Consider the following 26,103-nt stretch of genomic DNA (forward strand, 5'->3'; position numbering starts at 1 on the left):
TCGCTGTCAGTGTCTCTCCTTTTAGGTTCTTACGTCAGATTTCTAATTCTGGATTCGAAAGCCTGCGCCATGTTCGGGGCCTCCACTTTCCAGCGTTGGATACTTTTCTGCTGTGCCGTCAGGAGACGCATCAAATCAGCGCTTGAGTTGCGACTGCGCTCGTCCAGGTCGCACATCTGCGCTTTTAGCGTCTTCTCCTTTATGTTGTACTCCTGCGCCATCTGCGTAATCTAGGGAAGTGGACTATCTTGATCGGGAAATGTTCTCCTTGTTTTGTTTCTAGCCATACAATTTGGACGTTGTTTTCTTCCATCCGTCAACGTACCTGTTGTTTGGCCTTCTTTTGGGCCTGCAAAGAAGCCTTGCGCAGCTCATCCATCTCTCGGCGGAACTGAACGTTCTCCTGTTGCAACTGGAGTCGCTCATCACTGATTCTGACGCAGTCCTCCCTCGCCGTTGTCAAACAGCTCTTAAGTTGCTGCACTTCCTCCTGGCATCGGGATAACTCCTCATTGGCGCTAAAGATAGAAATGTGGAGAAATGAAAGACACTAACGGGACAGCATTTATTTATTTTTTTTAGATATTCCGCAACTGCAATCTTTGAAGGGCTTTGGGTGGCACAAGACGCTGACTGGCTTTAAAAGCGAGGAAACTTGATGGAACTCTCCCACCTACTCCACTTCCAACTTTTTGAGTTTGCTTTGGGTACTTTGCAAAGTGATGCTTATTTCATCCTTCATCCGCTCTGCCTTTAAACACCTCTGGTGAAAGGCATCCATTTTGCGAAGCTCGTGATCTACCTTGCACTTGGTCACCTTGAAGGAAAAACAACAAACAACAATCAACCGACCCTTGCGTGAGCTTATTCAACAACGATTGTGCCCGATAAAACATAAGAAAGACTTTGGATCTGGATTGAGCTGTGCTCTAGTTAAACATCGACCTTTGCCAGTTCCTCTTCTAAAGCTTTTCTCTCCCGCTTCGACCTCTCAATCTGAGACTGTTTGTCCACACACTCCTACAAAGAGGAGGACGAAAGTGGGGAGAACAACAAAAACATGCAGGTCAGGTCAGGTCAAGTATTTGGCAAACGATAATTAGAATGATTAAGATTGTGAGAGGAATTTGTAAGAAGCGGGGTTAAAAACTTGCCAGTTGCAAAAGTGACAATTCCTCGGCCATGTTTTGCATTTCGGTGTTGCAATGCTGACGCATATTATTCAGCTGTTAAAGAAGAATAGTTGGGTCATTGGAGCAAATCGAGCTCATCGTGCAATTAAATTCTGACGAGCGGACGCGATAAATAACATGCATGGTGAACGTTGAACCGAGTCGAGCCCATTTAGGCTCCTTCCACCATCTTGAATCCTGTTCGTGACGATGACCGTTACAGTTTTAACTCGACTCGTTAGGCTACATTTTCAAACGGGCGTACTTTCATGTTCAGTTCTTGCTTCCTAAGCAGATACGATATTCTCTACCTCTTTATTGGAGCAAAGCGTAGCATTCTGGATCAGCTGCTGGAAGGCCTTTTTGGTCTTCTCAAGCTCCTCCGTCAATTGCTTTGCTCTTAACTGAGCCTGAGGGGGATAAACGGCAGGTTACAGTTTATGCTTCGGTGATTGAAAGTCAAACTCGATTTTTCAATGTCCTCCACCGAAAAAAAAAAAAAAATCTCCCAAGTAAGTAATAATTTGTTTTCTGACAGTTGAAAGTAGATTTTTTTTTTTTTTACACTTAAATTTCACAATTGCAACACTCCCCTGCATTTTAAATACAGATGAAGTGAGGAAAAAAAAAAAGTTCTCTTTGCAACAATGCAAATTAAGTTAAAGTATCTTCTGTATGTCTTGCGAAATGAAACGTCAAGTTTCGGTGAAAGATGCAAAGAGAGCCCACCTCATCCTTCTGCAACGTTGCTTCCTCGGCCATCTGAACACACTCTCGAACTTTTTCCAGCCCTTCATACTTCTCCTGTTCTAAAGTAGCGCAACGGGCTTTTAGGTTCTCGGCTGTAGTCCCCCACATAGCTTGATCTTTGAGTGCATCCTCTGCCTCCTGAGATGCAACTTTAATTCTGAGTAAATGTAAACATCAAGAGCTGATCAGAAATCGTGGAAGGAATGATCAGTTTCATGCATTTAATAAATAATTAAAAAGAGGTAAATGTTTTCATATAAAACACTTTTTTTTGGGTATAATCACCTAGTTTCTTGCTGGCTGATGGTCGTCTGAAGGCGTTGGATTTGTTTCTGTGCCGCTTCCTCTCGACTTTGGGCCTGCGCTTCATCTTCTTCCTAAACACGCACGGTATTTTAGAGAAAAGCCTCAACGATGTAGAGCTTTTTCTTCATCGTGATTTTACACAATTTAAAATATTAGTGCTTGTGTCAGAAGTCATGACGACGCGTGCAATTCGGCTTGAAAACAAAAAAAAGTCTCCGGACCTTTCTGAGATCGTCACCCATCGATCGGGGTTCGAACGAGAAGTCCTGACACAACAGCGAGAGTATTTTGAACTTTCAACTTCCAACTTTGTGTGTGAGAGCAGGACGAGGCACATTTTCAGTTCAAGTTTCATGTTTATGAATTTGATTGGACTGAAGCAAGTCCTCCATTTGAACACAATCAAGCATCTTCGCTAACAACTACAACAGCATGCAAGCCCTCTTAGCCAACGCGCGTGACGTTTGACGTTGCAAATTGCTTTTGCGACATGAATTGACTAAAATGTGTGACCAAAAATTGATGGGAAGGCTCCTCTTACAAAAATATTTTGGAGAACACTATAGCAAGACGATAATTTGCCTAAAATGAAAAAGAAAAAAAAAAAAAAAGTTGGAGTTGTTGATGATATGAATATAAATCAAATTATGAAAAGGTTGTTTTAACTTCAACTGTGATAATGTGAAATTCTCCATATCCATCCTACTCAGAATGCCGCGTTTTTTTTTCTTCACCTGTCTCTTTAGCTGCTGCTGAACAGACTGGAGCTGTTGGGTCATCTCATCCACTTTGGCGATGGCTGTTCTCCGATCCGCTTTGGTTGTTCTGCAACGCAAGACAAACGCACGCAAGCATACTAGTCAGTCACTTACTTTTTAGTCATCCAACTTCCTGTTCGTTCTCTGCATGTGTGACAGTCTTTGCCATGATAAATGTTTTGCGGGGGTGGCTGGCATAAAACTAAATTATCATTAAGGAGCACTAATGATCATGCTCTATCAATTCTGCCAGGCAACAAGTGTGCAAATATGTGACATTACCCGGAAAAATAATGAGAGAAATAAAAAAAAAAAAAAAAAAATCAGTGACGGTTGTTAATGATACATCCACTCGCTAAATTGCTTATTCTCGTTACAAGTGACCTGGAGCCCATTCCAGGTGACTCTGAGCGAGAGACGGGCAACAACCTGGACTGGTTGCCAACCAATTGCAGGGCAACGCAAATGAATCCGAATATGTTCACAACATAAAAAGGGTCTTTTGGTTTTTGGAATACACGTCAAAAGTTGAACTACCTGAGCTGGATTCGTAGGTCCTCCACCTCTAAACTGTGTCCCGTCATTGTCTGTGAGAAATTACAGTTCGCCTGAGAGTGACAAAAGAAACACGATGGCCATTAAATTATTCACTACCAGTTGAGTTAAAAAAAAAAAATAAAAGGATCTTGAACGTCTTTAGCCGTCAATGGCAGTAAATGAGTTAATATGGCATCATTTCATTTTTTTTTGTATTGCATGTTGCTCTGGAGTTCCAAGCATAACAGATAGTTTGACCTTCCATCGCAAGCTGTAGCGCATTTGTATATTTTTCGTTACGTTAAAGCCTCCAAAAACTATCTTGACGTATGATATGTGAAATCCTTTCAGGAGGATTTCTGTCAAACAGTCAAAAAGTCATGTGAGAAACGGCATCTTTCTTTTGCGCACTCGGCTGAGGTCAAGGGTCAAACGGGATGAAAAGTGTACATGTTGAGATGGAAATACCGGTATGAGCTGTTGTCCTGTCGCGTTGGCATCGAGTCCATTAGGGAACATTTTCTGGTAGAACTCTTGGAGATGGTCAAGCTCCTGTGCTGCTGTCTGCCATAACTCCGTGACCTGCATCCGTTCCTATTCAAATACATACAACAAATTCGAAGCAAGTCGTACAATAAAAGATTTCACATTCCACAGCCCAGGTAATAATTGAACAATTTAGAAAATTCCAAAATTGGACATATATGTTTTTCACGGGACCACGACGATATTCACGAATTAACTGAAGAGCAAAACGAACGCATGCAGACCTGCTTAAAAAGCTGGACTTGAGTTTCATAGTTAGTAATGATTCCGTTCTCCTCGACTTTACTGTCACACTCGGATCCCGAAGTCAATTGTAGTAGCTGAAGCTGATTTGTGACGGGCGCCGTCAGCTCTCTGTACAGCCTGAAAAGATAATGGGGAAGGTCATATTTAAATATTGGAAAAAAAAAAATTTTTTTTTTTAAAAAAAATACACAGTAGATCGTCTTGTTATCAAATTTTAATTGAAGATTACCATACCACTTGTTCTCCTTGACATCACTTTCCAACTTCACTTTGACATCCGTCATGGTCAGCTGTATACATAGATCCAATCTAAAATTCATTTTAATAGACTACTTTGATTGTTATGAATCGGTCGAACGTTAGTATACATTGTTGAAGAGGTTGTAGCTTCAATTCACAGAATAATCACAAATAAGTGTCTTAAAAAACATTGGAGGCAAACAATGTTTTCACACTATTGTGGTAAAAAAGTGGTGAATTCTGATTAAATGACTATTCTACGAGAAAATAAATCCATAATACCGTGGAGATTAAAGATAAACAACTGTCTTTATGTCTGCGTTGGACTCTTCTTCCTTTGTTACATCAATTTGGCCATTAAATAAGCAACTGTCAAGTCACATGATGACGTCTTTGTTCACCTGCTCCAATTCTCCAAATGGAAGAAAATTAAGTTCTGCACGGGCCTGGTAACTACTGCAAATATTTGGATCAGGTGTGTTGCTGGTGGAAATCTCTAAAAACACAGGTGTGAAACTCAAGTCCCGAGGGCCAGATCTGTCCCGTGACCTCATTTGATGCGGCCCGCAAAAATCCAATCATGTGTGTCAAACTCATGTTTCTTGCACATTTTCTTCACTTTTAACATTGACATTTGAGATATTGACATTTATTTGTTACCAATCCTCCTCTTAAAAATAAATTGAAGAACCATTAATTATTGGCAACGGTCAATCTGGTCATTTGCAGCCTCAACAAATGAACCACAGTTAACACAACGGGGGAGCTGAAAGCAAGCGATGCTGCAGCCCACGAGCGGCACATGGCCAACATTAGACGAAAGACACCTGGCGCCAAAATAGATAACGGTAAGCCGAGAGACGGGGGGGCTACATGGCAGATGCCAGGGGGGGGTGCGAAAACCTCGCGTGGGAAGCTGTAATGCCGCGGGCTCGGATAGTCGACGCTAACACGTGTGTGGCTTTTGCCCGGGTGGACAGTCTTCAAAGCAGCCAAGTTGAAGCTGCTTGAGTTGGTTCTTCAAAAAATGTCTCCGGACAAGGCTGCTAATTCCCCTTTTCCCTTCAGTGCGGTAAAAAAAAAAAACCCTTGACAACAGACCGCACATTGCACACAAGAATATTCAGACCCACCGCAGTTGTTCGGGCTGAACACCATTTGTGTACGCGGGTCGAAAATGCATACCATCGGACGTCATTAGTGACCCCTGGGTGACCCAGGAGGTGTATAAGAGTCCGTGTGACACCTGGAACACGGTCTCTCATGGTGTTTTTCGTTACTGGGACCCCCGCGACCACATTGGTCGGAGACGCTGATTTGTTTGTTGTTGCCAAGGTGGAATTTTTTGTGGCATGCTGGCTCCTTTATTTGCTCGTCTTGCTCGGTTGGTTGCCTCTTCCGTCTCCTTTTAGTATTATTGGCACTTCTATTGCCATGTTTTGCCAACAGACTTGCCTTGATGTTCGCTGGATGCCTTTTCCTGGTGACAGCTACGTTGCATCATCTCTGCCAGCCTGGGGCGTCCCAGCTTCCCACGAGATTTTAAGATGAAGTTTCGCCCTTGTGTCTACTATGTAGGTGGCGTCCATGTCCCCTGCCTTTTATTTGTCACGTGCATGCCCTGTATCGCGATGGAGGGGGCGCACAGTGCTCCCCATTGCCTGAGTCGAAAAAATATAAACATTGAAATGCATCCACTGCGTAGTTAATTACACAATGACATCAGGGAGCGGGAAAAAAAACCCGGCGCAATATTAAACAATGAGGAGCCTTAATTATCTAAAAAAAATTCCATCTATTCAGAAGAAGCTATTTTAGTTATGCAAAGCTGGGTTGATCTGCGTGGTAAAGCCTTGGGTCAATTAATAGCGTTATTGCATAAGCCATTCAGAAACACTCATTCTGCCTCTCTCATCAACACACACACACACGCACAGATTACGGAATAATAGTTCAAATTGCTCATTGGCCTTGAGCAAAGAGAGCCAATCGTGGTAATTAATGAAGGCAAATGATATGACAGCAAAACTGCCATGAGCTTGTCTCCATTCATGGGTACAGCATCACGTGATACTCGCACACGTGACATCGTTACATCGTATCCTGTTGGTTGCAATGCAGACATAAATCACTTTGACGTTCTGCTCTCGAGTAATTTGAGAGGGATATTCTAGAATCTTGACAAAACAGTAATAAAAAAACATCAGCTATTAAATGAAAATTATATATTCCCTCATCATTTCCTTCTATTTTTATTAGTAGTTATTATATACTGTCTCAAAAATGGATATGGTTGTCATTTATGAAAATATATTCCATTGCTGTCCAGCAGAGGGCAGCAAATACTCGCGGATGCTAAATCCATTTTGGCTCGAGAAAGGGATTTTCTTTGCTTCCGATTAAAAGTCAATATCTGTGTCAAAAGTAAACAGAGATAATTATCCAATTGACAGACATGTTTATAAGTATAGAGCTGAGAAGCGCATCTCTACTGTCAGTTTGCTTCTAAAGAAACGTTTCTATTTATTTTTTAATTGAATGTTGTAGAGCTCATTTTAATTGCAGATGGAGCCATCTTTTTTTTTTTTTTTTAATCGTTTACATATTAGAGTTCCATCCTTGCAAACGGGGAAGTTGAGGGTGGGCAGGGCAGTAAAAAAAATAAACAATGAAGATTACAGACAAACAAATTTCCATCGTCTTCTTTTCACTATTGTGTAAATCCACTCCAACCTGTCCTTGCTGTCGGCTGTTAGACAGGCTGTGTGTTTCAGTCTCCTCTGGCATCGCTGACTGACTGGCAAATGGCTTCTCTTGAACAGGAGGAAGGACTGATTGATTTCTATGTTGGATGTTGGATTGTTCTTGTGTGTAACGGCCCAAAAGCCCATATTGAGTCTGATCAATTTTAATTGGCACTTTCAGCTTTGAAATGTGTGCAGTGGTTAGATGAAGAAATCCCACACCTTATCATCCCTTGGTGACCTGTCTCCTCCGTATCCCCGCCGCCTCCTCACACGCGCACACGCATTATGACACACATGAACACGAACCTGAGTAAACGTATAAGATGTGCGTCCCCACAATGAATCAAAGCGAGTTCCTTCTAATTAGTTTGTGGAGATGAGAGGGGAGGGCGAGAACAGGAATCTGCCTCCCGTCTGATTCCAAATCCCCGGTAGACAGGAAGGAACAAGAATTTTCTCATCCCCCACAGAAAAGAGACCCGCCTCCTCTAAAACATTCACAATCAGCTTAGGGGTGATCGTGCATGTCAGAAACTTTCCGGTGTTCAGCCACACCTAGAGCTTCTGTTCAGGGGTTTTGGGGTCTAATTTCTTGAAGTTTGAAGCGATGAATGAGGATAAAGTGGTGATAAAAAAAAAATAACGCAAGGGGGATAAAGGACTGATCTCGGAACATGAAACAAGCAAACGGTTGAAACAGTAAAATCTGCAATGACTTTGTCTCATTCTTAAGGTTATGTGATGCAGACCCAAACGAATGATTTATTCTGGAACTTGTAAGATTCTGGGACATTGTGTAGCCTTTGCAGAAAAACGCCAGATTGGACACAACGATTGGACTTATCAACAGCGGGCAGTACACAAAACCAACTTGGCTTGATTCCAATGAGATATGTTTCACAAACAAAAGTAAACTTAGATCAGTGCGCATGTGAGACTTTATCTTCCAAAGTGCCACACTAAACATATCGCCAAAACATTCCCGGACTAAAATAGTCTCCAAAGTGATAATTCACCTCCAGTCGCAGCTGTGCATATTATCAGCAAAAGGAGATAACACTGGGGAATACATCAACCCCCACGTTCCAAGAATGGACTGAAAACCTTTTAGCTTGGCTTTATGTTCTCAAATTCAAACATTGTTGCTCGGAGAGCTGCAGCGTTGAATGATGTGACGATTAATCGACAAAATGAATGAGTGTAAATGAAAACGACTTTTTGTGAACGGCGGATCGGAAAATATCACAGGCATCAAATAAAGAAACCGGCTAAAAAAAAAAACGCCTTTAGTCTTAATCGAATATTTTCATTCGTTGCTGTCAATACACAATATGAATCATGAGTATGCAATCGATTCCTTTCTATTCCCACCTGTGAACTGAGTCTCATCTATTACAATGTTGTTTATCTTCATTTAAGATTGATGAAAAAGATTGGAATTGGATTTCGAAACCTCTTTAATCCCGTTCTTTGTCGCAAATAGATCCACACTCAGGTTATTTTGGACAGTGAAATGAAAATTAAAAAAAAGAATCTTTTTGTTTGTGAGGAGCAACGTGGGATTTTGGTTTGAATTGGAAATACGAGACTGCAGAACACGGGCTAATTATGTGCAGCCTCTCACAACTCGTTACAACTCAAGACGTTTGCTTTGAATTAATTTGGAAATAAATCATGCCGATTGCTTAAACAATAATTATTTAAATCTGTTGTGTCCATTCACTTTTTTTTTTTCATTCATGCTCGTAACCATGCAAACCTTGCAACGTGTATGAATATGATATTATTGCCAAAATGTCATTTTGTCCGATTTATTCGCACCCGAAGAACTGCTCAGTTGTTTCTCTAAACATGAACTCAACAACAATTTAATTAATCCCAGCTATTTTCACGAGAGGAAACACCTCAATCACAGCGTTTTTTTCTGGATTTTGACTGATTTTGCAAGGCCTTCAAAATATTCTGTTCTAAAGATATAAAAACATGGAGCTATGACGCAAAAAAAAAAAGGCTAAGACGTATAAATACGTCTTTGGGAGGCGAGGAATACAATTTTGAAAATATAATATATATACAACACCCTTTTCCACTGTATAAAAAATTATTTACCCCCAGCTTCTTTTTGTACAAACCTATTTCCTGAGCTGAGCACTGCCCTTTCTTTCTACATCTCTCTGCTCTTGAAACGGATGGATGCAGAGCATTAGCGTAGATGAATGGATTGACTGGCCAAACACAATCTGGCCCACATCACTCCACAATTTAATATGAACTCACCCACAGTGCACTTACTCATCCCAGGCATGCTACTAAATCTCACTTTGACTTGATAACACAGGCTACGATGGATACAGATTTGACTAAAAAAAAAAAGACGTGTGCGTGTGTGTTGGTCGGAGGAATGAAAGTATGGGCATGATGGATACGACAGACAATCGACAGACGGGTGAGCTGTGAGCGGCAGGACTGATAATGATAGTATTTATCTGGGTTAGGTGTCATGGCTCCTTATGCTGCAATCTAAACAGATAAAAGCCTATAATGTCTTTCACTACTTTCCATCACTCGTGACGCCTTACTTTCCGTCTCGAAAGCAGAGGGCTGAAAACGCGTTCAAATACAGCCGGCTGCCGACGTCTTCCGGGCTAAGTCTCAGTACTCCGCAAGTTGCGTTGAGAGGATGTTCAAACCTGCCATTAAAATGCATCGCCACATTCATCTGGCATTACAGATCTCATCAGACGTCACTGCATTGCTCTGTGAGCCAATAAACATAGCGGGAGGCAGTAGAGGCAACGCTTTTGAATTAGAATGTGAATAAATCAACGTCGCATAAAGAGTTTTTCACATTTCATATATCACCTCAAAAAGTTGCGAGTTCTCTCTTTCATTTAAGTTCTCGTGAGATCACGTCCGCGCGTTGTTTTTTCCTGTTTCAGGCGCATCCTTTACAGTTCAGTTTAATATTAGCCTATTAGTGGATGACTCATTATTTCTTAACTCATCGATGCTGCTTGAAGCCTCCAGTTGACGACAAAAACGTAAGTACATTTCGGTGTACTCGTATCGTTGAGTGAATTACGGTTTGTATGCTCGTCAATCCGTTAGCCACATTAGCCCGCTAGCATCAGGCTTCTGGGCGAAAGGCACACTCCACCTTGAACTGGTCGCCAGCCGGTCACTGGGGACACACCGATACCGTCACTGAGTGGGAACGGATCCCACGCTGCCCACACACAAGTCAGGCGAGCGTCAGAGACTAAAAAATGGAAACGAGATTTTTATTCTGCGCTAACTGTTGGCGTAGCAACTTTCTGTCAGTCAAATATTGCCAAGGGTGCTTTGTGTAAGGAGGTCGCTTGTGCAGACTGTTAATATTCATTTAATATTCGGCTGGCTTTGAAAAAAAAAAAAAAAACACGAGTTTTTCGCAGAAAAGTAGCAGTAGCCTCTGTGAGGCTTGGTATCTTGTAATAATCTAACGACATCATCAGATTTGGATTGTAGTGGAGCAAATGAAACAGGATTCAGAGGATAAAATATAGTTGAAGCAGGAAGAGGAAATTTACAAATACTTTGAAGACAAAGGAAATGTGTGCGACAGACATAAATGCGAGATGAGCTTCACTTTTCTAACTTCAAGGCACTCTGCGGCTTCTTACACCGCCAGTCACACAGCGATGAATGGAATATACTATCAGGAGCCGCAGAGTCGAAGCGGCAGATCTGCCTCGCAGTTCTGAGATTCTGGCTTTGAATCCTGGCCTTCCCGTGTCGTGTTGGGATGCTTTCCCTACGCTTGCACGGGGTTCCACCAAGTACTCACACACCCTCTATCGTTCCCAAAGTTGATATACTGCTCGTCCATGATGAGTAGTTTGGGCAAGTCCTATAAACGCAGCATGTAGAATAACACAATTATTCAAAACTGTGAACGACTCGGTAATATTTCTCCACCGAGGGAGATTACGTGCAAACAACCCATTGTTGATTTATTTTTATTTTTTTTTTTCCCCTTTCACGGTCTCAAAATACGCAATTCCAATTGTGTTGGAAGCTTCTGTTACAAATGCCCTTTTTCTTGGAGACCCCGGCATCCATCACAAGGCTGCAAATTGCTTTAAGAACATGTCATCACAAGCTAAACTGCGCCAATTCTGCTCTCTTCCCTTCTGTCACTCCCAATTCGGGTTTGTCTTTGGACATCTTCTCCTCTCACGTTGAGAACCTTCTTCTGGAGCGCATGTTTTGCTGCGCCTCTGTTTCTCACTTTCCGTCACCTCGACCCCCACCCTTTAATGTTATTACAGGTAGTATGAGTCCAGCAAGAGGTAAGGGGGGGGGGTGCGTCAGAGAAAGAGAGCAGAGATAAGGGAGAGTGGAAGGGAAGAGGAATATGGCGAGAAAGTTAAGAGGTAATGTAATCTCGCAGGGGGGGGAAGTGTGGTAATACATCACCTGCCACAGTTAATAAAATGCCGTGACACATTGGCTTCACGCAGGGAAGAAAGGTTAACCGGAGTTTCAAATAAATGTATTTCAACAAGCACAGGTGGAGGAGATGAAACCTCGCCACGCAAATATACTGTGCATGCGTACGTATGCGCAAACATAACTTCAAGAACATTTACACATTGGTGGGTAGACCAACAGGCTCGTAAAAGACAAGTTCAAGGACAGTCGAAGCGCACTCTCAACGATGCACGGTAGGCGACATACATCATCATCAAACTTTAACTAATGCGGTACACCATGTATTGGAACATCAGGGGTGGGTCTAGGTAGGGGCAAGAGGGGGCCTGGCCCCCTGAAATAAAGGTTGTGCCCCCCCCCCCCAAACAAAATCTTTCACAGATTTTTTATTTTCTCTTTCATCTGCTCCACATCTTAATGTATTGCTTGCCCCTTCCAATCTAAAATATATCAAGTTGTTTCTCCTGTCAAGTTTCTCAACTCACCTCATCACTCTCAGAGACCCAACTTCCAATCACCCTTCACTATGCAAATGAGCCAGTGTCAGATTTCCAATCACAAGCCAAGCAAATGCGCTTTGTAAAATTCCTTCATTGTGTTGTGGCATTCTCAACTCATTTACTTCCATTGACGGCTAAAGACGTCAAAGAGCCATTCTTTTTTTTTTTTTTACTCGGCTGGTAGTGAATTGAGTTAATTGCCAATAACATAATAAAATCAAGAGTAAACATTCTGTGCGTACAGAACCCTAAAGAAAAAATTCTGCTTGTCATTCTCACGTCACGCAAACACAACACAATGCCCCCTCAAGATTTGGGGCTCCCCCCTCACACATGCCTGTCTAGACCCGGCCCTGCTGCACATACAGAGAAGGCATATAAACTATCACTTACATGTGGTCGGAATTGCAGTGAATTTCTTATGAAACACTCGCAACAAAACACTTTTTTCTCTTTGTTTTATTTTTTGGGGGGTATTTTCAATTCCTGCTTTACACCCTCTCCATTTCTTTCTTCTCTTTTATCAACATTCACTCTCCACCTCTCTTTTCAGTGTAAGGTCCGTCTCTCTCTCTCTCTCTCCGACTAGTTCTGTTGCCCCAAGGATATCTGCCCTCCTACATGGCTCCATCTCATCCCTCTCTCTAGCTCCATTTATTTATATCAATGAGCAAAAAGTCATCTTTTCATCTTCCTCCAGATAAACAGGCTCAGCCTGTGGAAGAGGACGGAAGAAAGGGGAAGCAGAGCAGAGGAACATTCTCAATCCATAAATGTAACCGTAGCAAGCAGTGGGAATATTATATAATCTCTTGTAAAGAAGATAATCATTGTGTTTTGGTTGACTGGTAAAAGGATGTTCTGACTCCAAAACAGACCAAGTGAATCGTAACTTTATACTGGAGACCTTTTGCTTTTTCTCCAGCGTTGACAAAATAAAGTTTTTGCACACCCAACTGGCCTTGAGTGAGGTGGAAAGATTGAAAATTAATTACTTGTGATGTCATGGGATAATTAAAACTCATTCACTACCACCTGAGGAAAAAAAAAAGACGTATTTAGCCGTCAATGGTATTGAATGAGTTAAACGAAAACTCTGCCAGGTAGTAAATGATAGACATGTCAGGGCATGATGCAACAAGATTTTTATCACTATCATTACATGTATGAAATATTTGGCACTTTTAATTGAACGAGAATATGCAATACGTTTCGGCTCGGCTGATTTTTGATATACAGTATTACATTCGTCAAGATGCTAGCACCTGACCATGTTGAGCCTCTGATGAAATCCAATGTATCACCGTTAATCATCTCTGCTCCAACGCATTATCACTACAACCGTAGATCATGGGATTGGTGGCTATTTACGGCTCAGCTGTCAGCATCAGACTCATGGTTAACTCCAAGGAGAACCGTTGAGGTCCTCATTTGTCGTATATCACCGCGGGGGATTTCCCCTCGGAGCTTGGAAATTTCAGAGGATCGTTGTTAGTTTTGACCATGGCAACGACGACGCGTGGAAGTTGGCACACACACACACTCCATCACCAAGCCTGACAAGATTTATGAAATTGATCATTTAGCGCGGGACTGCTATGGCTGCCGGTGATTGAATGGGCAGTTCGATCAGAAGTGGATACCATTTCTTTAATTAAAGAACACCCGAAGAAAAAAATACTGAGGTAGACAAAGTTAAGTTTAGACGGATTCTCTTTGGGCTGCAGTAGTCTGAAATGCTCTACCTTCGGAAATCAGAGCGACGGTTGCTGGATTCTGCACGGACGGCGTGAGGTAAACATTTTATTATCGTCGTCATATTAAATCTTGCCTGGTCCTATTGAAAAAGTAATTCCGTCTACAATGTATGTCGTCCCTTCTCAAGGTTTCTTATTTTTTCTCCAATTGGAGTTTTGAGTTTTTCCTTGCCCCGGTTAAGTGGATTAGATCAGGGGGTGTCGTTAAAATTTGTTTACTGCAATCTTGCGAAGCCCTTAGTTTTGTATTTAAGAGCTATAGAAATAAACTTGACTTGAGTAGGTCAGAAGCATCTGACACGTTGTTCCAATCTGATTTCCCGCTGTGACTGACTTGTTTTTTTTTTTTTGGCGGCTGTGAAAATCTCACACTGTGACATTTGATGGCTCTGTTCTTAGGCGTTGAGGGGGAATGCGTTGAGGGAGGTTACATTTACTCTGAGCAAAACACACATTAATCCGAGCACTCAAGTGATAATAAAATAAAAAGTACTTCTCACAAGGTTACTGCGTTAGTCTAAGATGGAAGGTGGAATGGGCTGGAACACCTTTATTATTTCCATTCAGCAGGAAGCTTTGTGGAAATAGGAACTGCTTAGAGGCAACAGTGTGTGTCACCGAATTGGGGAGAAAAAGTTAAGAGATGCTGATGTTATTAGCTTACTGCTGGGACTGTGATTAAATCCCTCCGCCTGATATAAGAGCACTTTAACACCAAAACAGAACTGGGGGGAAAAAATAACCTGGTTGTTTTTGCGTTAATTCGCAGTTTTTTGGAGTTCACACACATCTGCAAAATCAACTGCAATGTTGTAATATGCACATCGGGCCAGTAGTTGGCACTGTTGTCTAAATGATTGGCCTGAAAATTGATGCCAAATGAAGCGGTGCTTCGGAATGTGTCTCAAGCAAAAGTGGGCGTGCCAAATGAAACCTCGGGTTCCCCCGCCCCCCCAAAAAAATAAAATAAAAATCAGGTGACCGATGACAAACAAGGCCTCGGTTTGTGTTGAGGATTTCATCATTGGTTTATCCAACGTACTTTTTCCTCAAAACAGAACCAAAGCTTCGGTTTGTGCAATGATGCCATTGGTGCGTTCCAATGTATCGAGGCGTCATGACACTGACAAACTGCTACTCACTGCCTCTTATTGGTCGTTTCGTCACTGTTAAGGTGCTGTAGAGGAGATGAAGCAATTCTACATTTTGACCTCTAGGTGGCGACATAGAATAATTGAATCATTATGAAGTGTCCGCATATGTAAAGTTGTCTGAATGTGTTACTGCTTCACGGGGCTTCATCTGAACATCAGTACTTTGAGTATTTAAAAAAGGGTTATAGAACTAAAATGCTTTCAAGTCCTTCTCTGCTGGCCTAACATCATGAAATTATATTTATGATCAGTTTATTTATTTCTTCACATTCATGTCATATTATAGCCTCGTTTTATATTTTTAGGTCGAGTTTTTATCCAATGACAATTGAGCTAGCTTGTGTTGCCAGGCAGATTTCAAGATACCAGCGGCACGTCATATTCGTCCAAAGCCTTCCGAATGAACCGCGCGGGCGTCTGTACTGTGTGAGTGAACGGGTTCTTAGAGTGGATAGCTGTGATAGGAAACATTCTTCACGACGGCCGGCCCTTATCTTATCTAACTCGACTTTCAAGTTCCTTTGAATTACAGTCTCGCAGAACCACACACCACATCCTTTACAAACCGTGCAAACTGAAACCGGCCGACACTCCAACGCTTTCTTCGCTCTTTCCTTTAACTCGTTAAACCGTTGACTTCTAATTCCACATCTGGAACCAAAGTGCTTGCGCGAACAGAACCGTAATTGGCCAATGAGGATGATTCTGATTCCAAATCAAGACTGAGGCGCCATGTGAACACGTGATAACCGTCATCATGGCTTGTCATAATGGAAACATTTTATCGGGAGTTTCTTTTCGGATTCACGTTGACGGTTGATCGGCCAATCAGATGAGCTTGGTCAAGATGGACAGTTTTTTTCTGGCCAGATGAATTTGCTCAAACGGTACTCTGAGCTTGTCACAGAAATGAACCCCTGACTAATGTTTGATCAACCTCTCTTTGATCTACACCACTGTCATCTCTGATGCTCTTTTCCCTGAAGCACACACACATTTGAAGCCTCCCAGCGCAAGAGAAAACATATGCGTGCACACACCCACCCACACACACACACACACGTTCTATGTCGTGCGGAAAAGGTTGTCTCACCTTTCAGCACATTTTCCCATCTTATTAATATGCCTCATTGCTAAAAGGCAAGAAGGGAAAATGTCTCATTTAAATTTGGAGCGGCGATGAAAAAAGATGTGGGGTTCCATTAAAGATACGTCGCTCTCATCATGATACACACAAAAGCACACACACACACTCACATGTACACACTTTTTGCAATGTTCCGTGCTGGGTTACATGAGCCAGTGATTAAAAGGTATTGTGGCAAATTGCAATCCAAGCACGTTCATCCCAAACCTGACATTTCAACTTCTTGCTCTTGTCTAATCTCGTGTCTGCAAAATAGTATTAACTAGCTGGTGGAATATCTTATGGATCTTTCGAAAGTCTCCTTGAAAAGACATTTTTTTTAAATCTTTAATATCAAATTAAAATTGGTTTGTGTTTTTCCGGCCTCATCGTCTTTTACGCTATCAGATTTGAATGTCCACAATACCTGCTTCTCTTCTGAGTATCTGCTCTCGCAGAATTATGAGTTCACTTGTGCTTATCTAGTCGCATTGTTCATTTTCAACTATCTTTGATTTATTTCAGTATTAACTCCACTACCAGCCGAGTAAAAAAACAAACCAAAAAAAACCAAAACGGATCTTTGACGTCTTTAGCCGTCAATGGCAGTAAATGACCCGAGGGGGAAAAACACAATGCCTGAAAAGTCTGTTAATGGCAACTTGAGCTACAATTTATTTGATAACTTCATGATTTTTCATCCACATTAAATACATGAACAAAAAACGTATGAAAATAATATCGCTGGCTTGCCAAGGTCATTTTGTGACGTGTGTGTAAACGTTGGACGGCACATTGATATATAGACACAGATTGTCCGAATGAAATGCATCTGTGATGATGTCTTTATTGATTTAGTTTTGATTCAAATTTAGTTTTGACCTAAGAAGATGCAATTAGACAAATGAGATGAGCCCTTGGTGTCCTATCGAGGTTTTTTCTATTTGCCTCCCTTCTTCCTTTCAGTCCTTGTTGCGTCATCGCACTACACACGCGTGGACGATGCTGCCTTACGTTACGATGAACAGAATGCCGTTTGGTCCGGTGTCTCAGCGCCTTAATTTATGAGCGAGGACTCCACTCACATTATCGACATAATGCTGTGGAAGCCTCCGCCTGTGTCAGGAGACGGTGGAGGTTTTATGAGGACGCACACATCCTCCCTCGGGCAGTTCGGCTCATCTCTCGCTAAATACTCGGCACGACATTGGTTTTTAATGTGCCCTGTGTGGCTTGTCCCATCTCAAATTGTAAGCGACTCCTCTTTGCTGGAACTTTCCCTGCACACGCTTGCCGGGTCTTGTACACACGGGCTTGAAAAAAATGTGCTTAAAATATTGGCGATGCCATTTGTTTTTCTTGGCGTCCTCTTTGTTGTCCAATGTGTGTCAAAAGAAAATTTAAAAAAAATAAAATAAAATAATATATATATATATATATATATATATATATATATATATATATATATATATACACACACACAATACTTATAATCCAGTTCGTAGAACGCACAGCTACGTTTGATGATGAATCTTACTGATTGACAAACAAGTTCCTGTACCTTCACTATTTCCGATTTTCTTGCTCATATTTTAAGAACTTTGGGATTGTATTTTGTCTTTTCGGATGCAATATCTCACGCAGTTGCAACCAATTACATTCACAGTTTTGTTTTTTTAATTTGAAGTTTTGCCAGCCACAGGTTTTGATAGCGTTAAGAGTTCCGCTGCTCTGAGTCTTACACCCAAGAACAGAAAAGCAATTCCTGATCCCATTCAAGTAGCAAATTGAAAGCACAAACCCTGGCCAAGGATACCCAGATTAATTTATAAAAGTTGAAGCAAATATTTGGTCCCACGATACCAAATAATAAGAACTCTTGGATCTGAATTATGAGAAATAGTAGTCCTTGAACATAGGCTGTACCCAATCGCTTAAAAGGAACTCCATGATGACTAATGAGTCACAAAATACAGACGCTCCACTTCCACTATGAATCTTAGAATTTCTTATAAACTAAAACAAAATCATGTTACTACCCCGAATGCATTGCAATCGAAAAAACAACGGCAATATATATGCAAATAAAACGTCTCCAAAATTTTTTTTTTTTAAATGTACCTAATAGTTATATTGCTAAAAACCAAATAAATCATCTCATCAAAAATATTCCTTTTAATTGTTGCAAATTTGGACCAGAAAATTACTCATGGCTCACTTGTGGTTTCTCAGGGACCACCAGTGGCTCGTTGACTACAATTTGAGGAAAAGTGTAAAACAATTCTGGTCGCCATCGTCATCTTGTGGGGAAATAAAGATTTATGGGTGTGTTTCCAGTTCCACTGTTCATGTTTAACATGAGAAGACAACCAGAGATAGACCATAATTAACCCTTTAGAGTCACAATAAGGGTTGAATATTATTCTCAAAAACCAAGGGATATGGTTTTGACTTGTCGTATAATACATTTGCTATTTTATATATGATACACATGAATCTGAGTGACAAAAACAGATAAGCATGAACACAAACACCCCAACACACCCCCACACACACACACCCCCACACACCGACACCTCTGGTTATAGGAATTTGACACACCAGTTTGAATATGAGCCGTCATCACTTTTCGTGTGGCTGTTCCAGTTACTTTGATGCTCAGGCCACCGCATCCTGTCAGTCTTTGTGATTTTCAACATCTCCACCTGCTTGAATCTGCTGTCGGGCGCTCACCTCAGATGTGAGGCGGGATGCAGCATTCTTTTAGTGTTCTGCTTGTCAAGCTCCTCATGGTGTAAATATTGCACTCATCTTTATCAGCAGGTTACGCTCAGACTTGTTTTCTGGCAACAAGAAAGTGAGGACACAGTTCAAAAATCTGTATTTCTTTTTTTAAAATTATGTAAGGATAATTTTTTTATGATATTACTTATTATGACTACACACATTTATGTTCAATTAGTAGGCATTTTGAAATGATTATAGATAAGGAGGAATGTTTGAGCCTAAAGATAAGAACTTTTTTTTCCTCGCTCAAAATATGACTGCAAGCTAAAAGAAAGGCCAAGCTAGCTTAATGCCAATGCTAATTTACAGCGACGTCCGCTAGCTCCGCCAGGGCATACAGCTAGCTTCATCTGAATGAAGATAAATGAGGAAGATAAATATCGTAGATGTACCTTTGCGTCGCAAACGTTGCGTGTCGCAATGGTCTTCTTCCCTGATTACATTTAAAAATCCTTAAATCCAAATATATATTTTTTTGTATCTTTGACGCGTCATCCGTGACCCGAGCTCAACGAGACAGCCCTCGTCACATAGCGCAGCGTAGGGTGGCCAAATTACCAGATGTATGACCCATAAATAACTTTTCTTTTTTAAAAAAAAAGTACACCATATTTAAGAAAAATAGATATGCGCACACACCATCAGGTTCAGCTAACAAGCATGCTAGTGACAGTCACACTGCCAACAGGTCACGATTTGAGCGTTGCTAACAGGTAAAAACGTTGACGAAATGGAAATATAAATAAAGCGGTACAACTTGACTATGCAATTTCTGCCATCATAATACTGAGGGGAGTTGTTCAAAATTAAAAGCTCAATAAAAAGTTTTGATTGTAGCAGCACAAAGCCACACAAGTGGGAGGGGGAAAAAAAAAAACTATGGCGTGACAGAAATCTAATGTGATCGTATTGCTTTCAAAATGATTTTCATGCATTCAGTGCAATTTGAACAGTCGTGCAAATGTAATATCGCGGCATTGTCCCTTTCAGATAAAGTCAAATCATGCGCTACATATTTTTTATATCGCCTGGGGTTACTTATCAAAAGCAAAAAAGGCCTGGGATCAGAAAAAGATGACGGCTTTGTTCTGCAGCACTGAAAATCGGAGATTTGTATTTTGTTCAAGGAGGCTGATGAGAGTCTAGTGATGGTTCATAAAAGTGAGCGCCGGCATGTGTGCATGTAATATTTATCATTATATCATTATATTACACACGTATATACATCTGGTATTTACACTGGTGACACCGGTTTGAAATACTTCTCTGTATATTATTACCAGCTATTGCCCACAACCCAATTTAAAGAAGAACACTCCCACAGAAGGCCGACCACAAATGTACAGTATGCCGAGTCCGACCATGAACGATGCAGCAACCATCTTGGATCAAATTACATTAACAATCAATAGATCCCCAGTTGAATCCGTTGCCTGGTAATGGCGGGTTAAAAATAGATACCGATCAAAGTGGCAGTTGATCTCAGCTAAACAAAATAATCACGTCAGTGTTTTCGGGGAAGGCTCACTTTGGGTTAATCTTCACATTTTGATTCATCGGCGAGACTCAGACAATACACATATGAACTGAGATGAAAACGAGGGTTACTAACTGCCGCTGCAACCATTTGGGTAGGAGAGTTTATTTACGCACTCGGAGCCATAGTCGAGATCATATTCGATTTGCATAAGTGGTAAAAGGCACTTTTTTTTCTTGGCAGGCGCGGATTCCTCCATCGATTTACAGGTCTCTCATTTACACACCTTGATGCCAGATGCACGCTAAAATCTGGACATTCCGTGTCAAATACGGCCTGGCGAGTATTCTCCTATCGATTGGAGCACTTTATGTCTTTCGCGCTTCAGAGGCGGCATGAAGTCAACCGCCCTGGGAAGATGAAACATCAGATTGCACTTGAAGTTTGGATGCGGGAACAGTCTAAGACACGTGTACTGCGAGAGACTTCCTGAAAGCTATCAAATATATGAACATAGGAAATTCCAGAGACTTTATTTTACTCCAAAAAAGACCATCGTTGCGCTGGGTAAACAGTCAAATTTGGCATAAAAGTCAGCATGAAATTTACGCTGAGAATTTCCCGCTGAATGTTTTACTCTATTTTCTTTGTTGTGGCCAATAATATTAATTTCTTTATTAGTAGTCATGGAGGCCGAAAAACGATATTTGAAGCCAATCTTCATTTGTTGAAAAAAAAAAAGGTGTAAAATGGTGTAAAAAAATTGGAAAATTAAAAACTCTAAAATGTAATTTAAATGCCTTAATGTTTATTAAACATCCTTAGTGATTTACAACATGTTTAATCTTTTGTTTTAGACCTTAGAAAATAGACCACTTAGTTCTAAAGGCTTCCAGGTTCAGCTGCATGTCTGATTGTTCAATGAAAACAAATATTCTATTCAGTAAGTTTACGATGGCAAATAGTTTTCTATTTGTTGTGACTTGTAGTAGGCTGACATTTAGTCAAATTTCAGCAAAATCTGTTGCCTCTTGCCTCCTGTAGTGCGTGTAACTCGATATGAAAAAGCAAACAGGCAGCTTACTGATGAACCAATCAGATTGTGCAGTGGGCGGGCCAATCTGCTTCTGCAGGCAGGGCCACCGGCACAGCACAGAAATAGAGAGAACGAGAGGGAGGTCTACTGCGGTGGGCCAAAATAAACCAGTTTATAATTTATCGGCCTTGAAAGTAAAAAAAAAAAAGACAAATTACGATAATCGGCAAAATGCCAAATATCGGTCCCGATAATCAGCCCCACCGATTTTTTGGAGTATAGATGCATATCTACGTTGGGACATCTCTTTGTGGAATTTGAATATTCTTCTCATGCTTGCATGGATTTCATCAAAAGTGGACACAACTTCAGACTTCAGTTGGTATGTTTTTTGACAAGATGAAAGACTAAATCCAATTCTTATAGCATGAAAGATGTCAAAACTAGCCTAGCAACTTTTGGGGTGTTCAGTTTTTGAAAAGGTTAGGCTTTAAAACTCGCAGGGGAATCCGTTTGACAGCGATGCCGTGCCTGCAGGCGGTTAGAAACTTATGACAATGGCGACGTCTGCTCAAAGGGGATCGAGAGTCAGACGCAAAGTAACGAGAAAGTAAAGAAATGAACGGGAGGGTGAGTAAGCAGCTGACTAATCAAGTGAGTAAATGAGCTCGTAAGTGACTACGCATCGGACTGATTAAGCCACCGAGCACTTAAGCCGAAGAGACGGTAGAGGTGTTTTATATGTTAATGTGGGAAAGAGGAAAGGTACTAGCGAATGCGGTGTGACAAGAAATAAGAAGGCAAGCTATGGTGACATAAAGCAGAAGCTGGCTGGGGGGAGGACACTGGAGGGAGAGAAGGGGGAGGTGGGTGGATGTGAGGGGGGGGGGCTGCGAGGAAAGAGCGAATCAGTGGGGTGTGGAGGAGAGATGGAGAGAAGGAGTGCGGGTGGCTGTGGAAGACGGTGGTAATCAGAGGGCAGTGATGGGTGGTCAAGCTGTGCGTCTATGTGAGCGGGAGTTTGTGGATGTGTGTGTGTGCAAACTCCCACCGCGGTCAGTACTGTGTGACAGACACCCCCCGCCCCCCGTTCCTTTGCCCTCGGAGCGGGTTTCACTTTGCACATCTGTGTGTGCAAGTTGTGTTCCAAGGTGGCTAAATGGATTTTCAGACAGGTTTTCTCCTCATCCTGATGATTTTCTTGGTGCCTCTGCTGGAGGTTCTCAGCTTGCCACTGAATGCTAGCCAACCTGTGGCCCGCGAGCCAAATGCGGTTCTTTGGCTGGTCTGCCCAAATTGAAAAAAATGTATATTATATTCAAGAGCGACATCACTGTGACGTTGAAATGTGTGCAGAGGGGAGAATGATTTACTGCTATTTTGGCGGACTTGTTTATATAGCGACATGAGGACTGTGGAGGAATTCTTGATAAATACACTTCGTTGATCAACAATATCAGATTTAGCCTTTTTCTCTTCTCTTCTTTAAATCATCAGTCATAAACAACTGCAGATTAGATGGCCCTGTCCAAATATTCAAACAATGATTTATGTTGACTAAGAAGAATATATGCTGCTTTTCTACTCAATGTGTAATCCCTTTGCAATCAGTCAAACTGATTTCCGGTATTATTATTATTATTTTTTTTTTTGTATTTACATTGATCGACAAGCAATGCATACGGATGACATGCGGTTTCCTCTTCAGAGTTGAATTATGATGGCATCAAATGCAGCTGAAGATGAGTATTGATTTTGTTCCTCTGCGGTGGTATTCCTGGCGAATGAGAAGATCTAAGTAGCTTCGAAGGTAATCAACTGGTGAAATCAATCAATTAGAAAATGCATCAAAAATAAAGATATACGCTTCATGGAATTAAGATGCACGAATGTGATGCGCGTTCTTGACATGCTGATTAATAAAAAAGCACGCAAACCTGGAGGATGGTTAACCAAAGCCGCCATTTAGTTTGAATCGTCTGTTTTCCTTTTTTTGTGGTTCCCTTTCAGCTCACTGTCTTTTAACTGGTGACGCTTTGATATGTCCTCTCTATAATCATCACAATACTGCCTCAAAGGGTTTGGGAAGGAGGGAAAGGGTTAGGAGAATTTTTTTTTTTTTCCATTTTTCCCCACAGCTCTACTTTCATTACCTCACACTTCTTTTCCGATTCCTCACTTCTTCTATTTCTGACTTTTCTCAAAACCAAACACAAGCTGTGGTTTCCCAAGAAGGTTGTGTCCTGGCATTTGTTGCTAATGTGTGTGTGTTTTTTGATCATATACTGTCAACATATGCGTAAACAGACACAATTCCACGTCTCTTACACTTCCAACACAGGTATCTATAGCATCCATTTGCCGTGTTGATATTTGATTATTAAATGTCAACACAAATATCTCTTAGCCTTTCCGACACGCGCAAACACAAGCTTGGCTACTTTATATTCAAATCTTATGTTGGCTGTGGTTGCGATTAAATTCTTGGGCTCAGAGGAGTGCAGATGCTTTCGTTTCCTCCCTTTGGCTGCCATGAGCTGAATGAGACATGCGATCCTGATTTGGGCTCAGCCCCCCCAACCCCCCCTCACTTGCAACGCATCTATAGGAACATCGATTGCCATGAGGACAAGGCCTGCCAGCTCGAACTTTCTTCAGATCCAATTACGTAAATTATACATGAGACATATTCACTGATGTATGTTCACATGGAGGTGATCCGTCTCGCATTGAGAAGACCAAAATAAATAAATAAAATTAAACACCAACTGTTCTGAGATCTGAGGATTGCCTTGTAGTACTCATGATGACCAACAGGTGGCAAAGCAACTCCACATTTTTCGCTGTCGGTGGATCTGTCCATGGTGCTGAATGTTAATCTGCTTGATCTGTTGCTCCAAAATTGAGGCGAGAGAGATGAGAGACGAGAATGGAGGGGGGGGGGGATTTAAGATATGTAAACAAAGAGGAAAAATGAGTTGGAAAATATAAAAAAAAATAGATTGGTTTTAATGACAGGAAAGGAAGACATTTATTTGAGAAGGGTCAACGGATGGCAATTAAGGGAACAATGCAAAAAAAAAACAAAGCAAAAAAAAAAAAAGCAGCATGAAGGACAGAAAAAGCAGATATTGGAGATAGGACAGTTAAATTAGGAAGATTGACAGCAGCCATGAAAATAAACCCACCGCAGGTCACAATCGCCTGTCGACGAGTGGAAGGACGAGAGAAAATATGGAAATATGGTGATTTTGATGAGGTGAGGAACGATACACGCGTATATACTCAGCCGCTGCTATTTAAACACACTGGCGGCGGTATTTATGCGTGCCTGATCGACATTCAGCATCCATCAGGCTGTGAGCGTGTCCCTGACTGTGCTGATGATATCATAAGAACAGCAGCGTAGTACGAATGACACACATAACTGGATTGAGGCTTTTTACAATACAGAAACTTATTTAGATACACTTTTTTTTTTTTTGTAAACATCTCCGCCATTCCTTATGCGCATATTTGCTTTGCTATTTCTTATCTTTCAATGATCTGGCAATGGCATTGTCAGATTGAGGGTTTAACTCGGCTCACAGGGACAATCTGGGGGGGGAAAGAATGTATCCGTTGAAAGCTTTTTACCAAATCAGAAAAAAATGATGAACGCAATCCTGTCGTTATTAAAACGAGTGAAGTGTGTTTTTATATTGCCGTCGCCATTGTTGCACCGTCTTTGGACTGAAAGGAAATGTTGTATGGTTTGTAGCGGCAACATACCACATCTCGGCCCTGGACGAGTGTGGCGTGTATTGATTTGAATATGCAAGAATGCTTTCATCGGCTGAGAATCATTTACTATGTCATGAATTAAAACGTCTCACGTGCGCATACCTGCTCACTCTTGCTTTCAGGATTTACAATCGGAGCATAAGCAATTCAACATAGCAGACATTTCATTTTGAAGCCTCATCATTCATACGGCACGGGAATGCGAACAATGTTCGACTGGTGCCTTCTGTGTTTTATTCGACGGCGTAGTGGGTCATGTGCCGGGGTTTTGCGCGGGAAGCTTGGGTTGAATCGCCGCTCGAGAGCAAAGGCGGGAATGCCGTCAGTACGGATGGAAGGCCCGTCAGACTGTCACCGACCGACGTCCGTTTCGCTGATGTCTGACAGAAACACGCCCCGCCTGTCTCGTGTGTTTGTTCGCGGGGCTGAAAACAAGCAGGGTTGCTTGCATTGACCATGAAAGGAAACACGTCGGGCTTCCTGGATAAGACAGCAACAAGGAGTTTTGTTTTTTTTGGGGGGGGGGTTGTTGACAGACTGATGAATTCACGATAGACGGACTGGCAGACCGCTGAAATTTACTGACGGAAGCGCTGTTGAAAGAACATGACGGACTGACTGACTGACTGATAGTTGTAGTTTGTTTCGGCTTGAAAAAATGTCGGGCTGATGATGACGGATGGGTAACGAGGCTGTTGACAGATGACG

The 26,103-nt window shown here is 41.6% G+C and overlaps 1 protein-coding gene across 4 annotated transcripts in view; it reads right to left on the bottom strand.

The window, feature by feature from the left end:
• LOC148332706 (sodium channel and clathrin linker 1-like) overlaps positions 1-26,103 on the bottom strand; it is a 41,747-nt gene that overhangs the window by 1,008 nt on the left and 14,636 nt on the right. The window contains exons 1-13 of one of the 4 annotated variants that reach the window (XM_088302811.1): positions 4,550-5,382; positions 4,294-4,432; positions 3,992-4,117; positions 3,524-3,594; positions 2,963-3,053; positions 2,208-2,299; positions 1,902-2,079; positions 1,484-1,582; positions 1,155-1,226; positions 946-1,020; positions 678-817; positions 326-518; positions 34-230 (exon numbers count right to left, since the gene is read on the bottom strand). In XM_088302811.1, the coding sequence (XP_088158937.1) occupies positions 34-230; positions 326-518; positions 678-817; positions 946-1,020; positions 1,155-1,226; positions 1,484-1,582; positions 1,902-2,079; positions 2,208-2,299; positions 2,963-3,053; positions 3,524-3,594; positions 3,992-4,117; positions 4,294-4,432; positions 4,550-4,635 (1,559 nt within the window). In that variant the 5' untranslated portion in view covers positions 4,636-5,382. Of the gene's footprint in view, positions 1-33; positions 231-325; positions 519-677; positions 818-945; positions 1,021-1,154; positions 1,227-1,483; positions 1,583-1,901; positions 2,080-2,207; positions 2,300-2,962; positions 3,054-3,523; positions 3,595-3,991; positions 4,118-4,293; positions 4,433-4,549; positions 5,384-6,010; positions 6,146-26,103 lie in introns of those variants that run through there. The other 3 variants (XM_088302812.1, XM_088302813.1, XM_088302810.1) reach the window with 3 other exon arrangements.

Source organism: Idiotropiscis lumnitzeri, chromosome 8 (assembly GCF_059441095.1).
Source record: "Idiotropiscis lumnitzeri isolate Australia: NSW breed Sydney's pygmy pipehorse chromosome 8, RoL_Ilum_1.0, whole genome shotgun sequence".
In the NCBI taxonomy this organism is placed as follows: Eukaryota; Metazoa; Chordata; class Actinopteri; order Syngnathiformes; family Syngnathidae; genus Idiotropiscis; species Idiotropiscis lumnitzeri.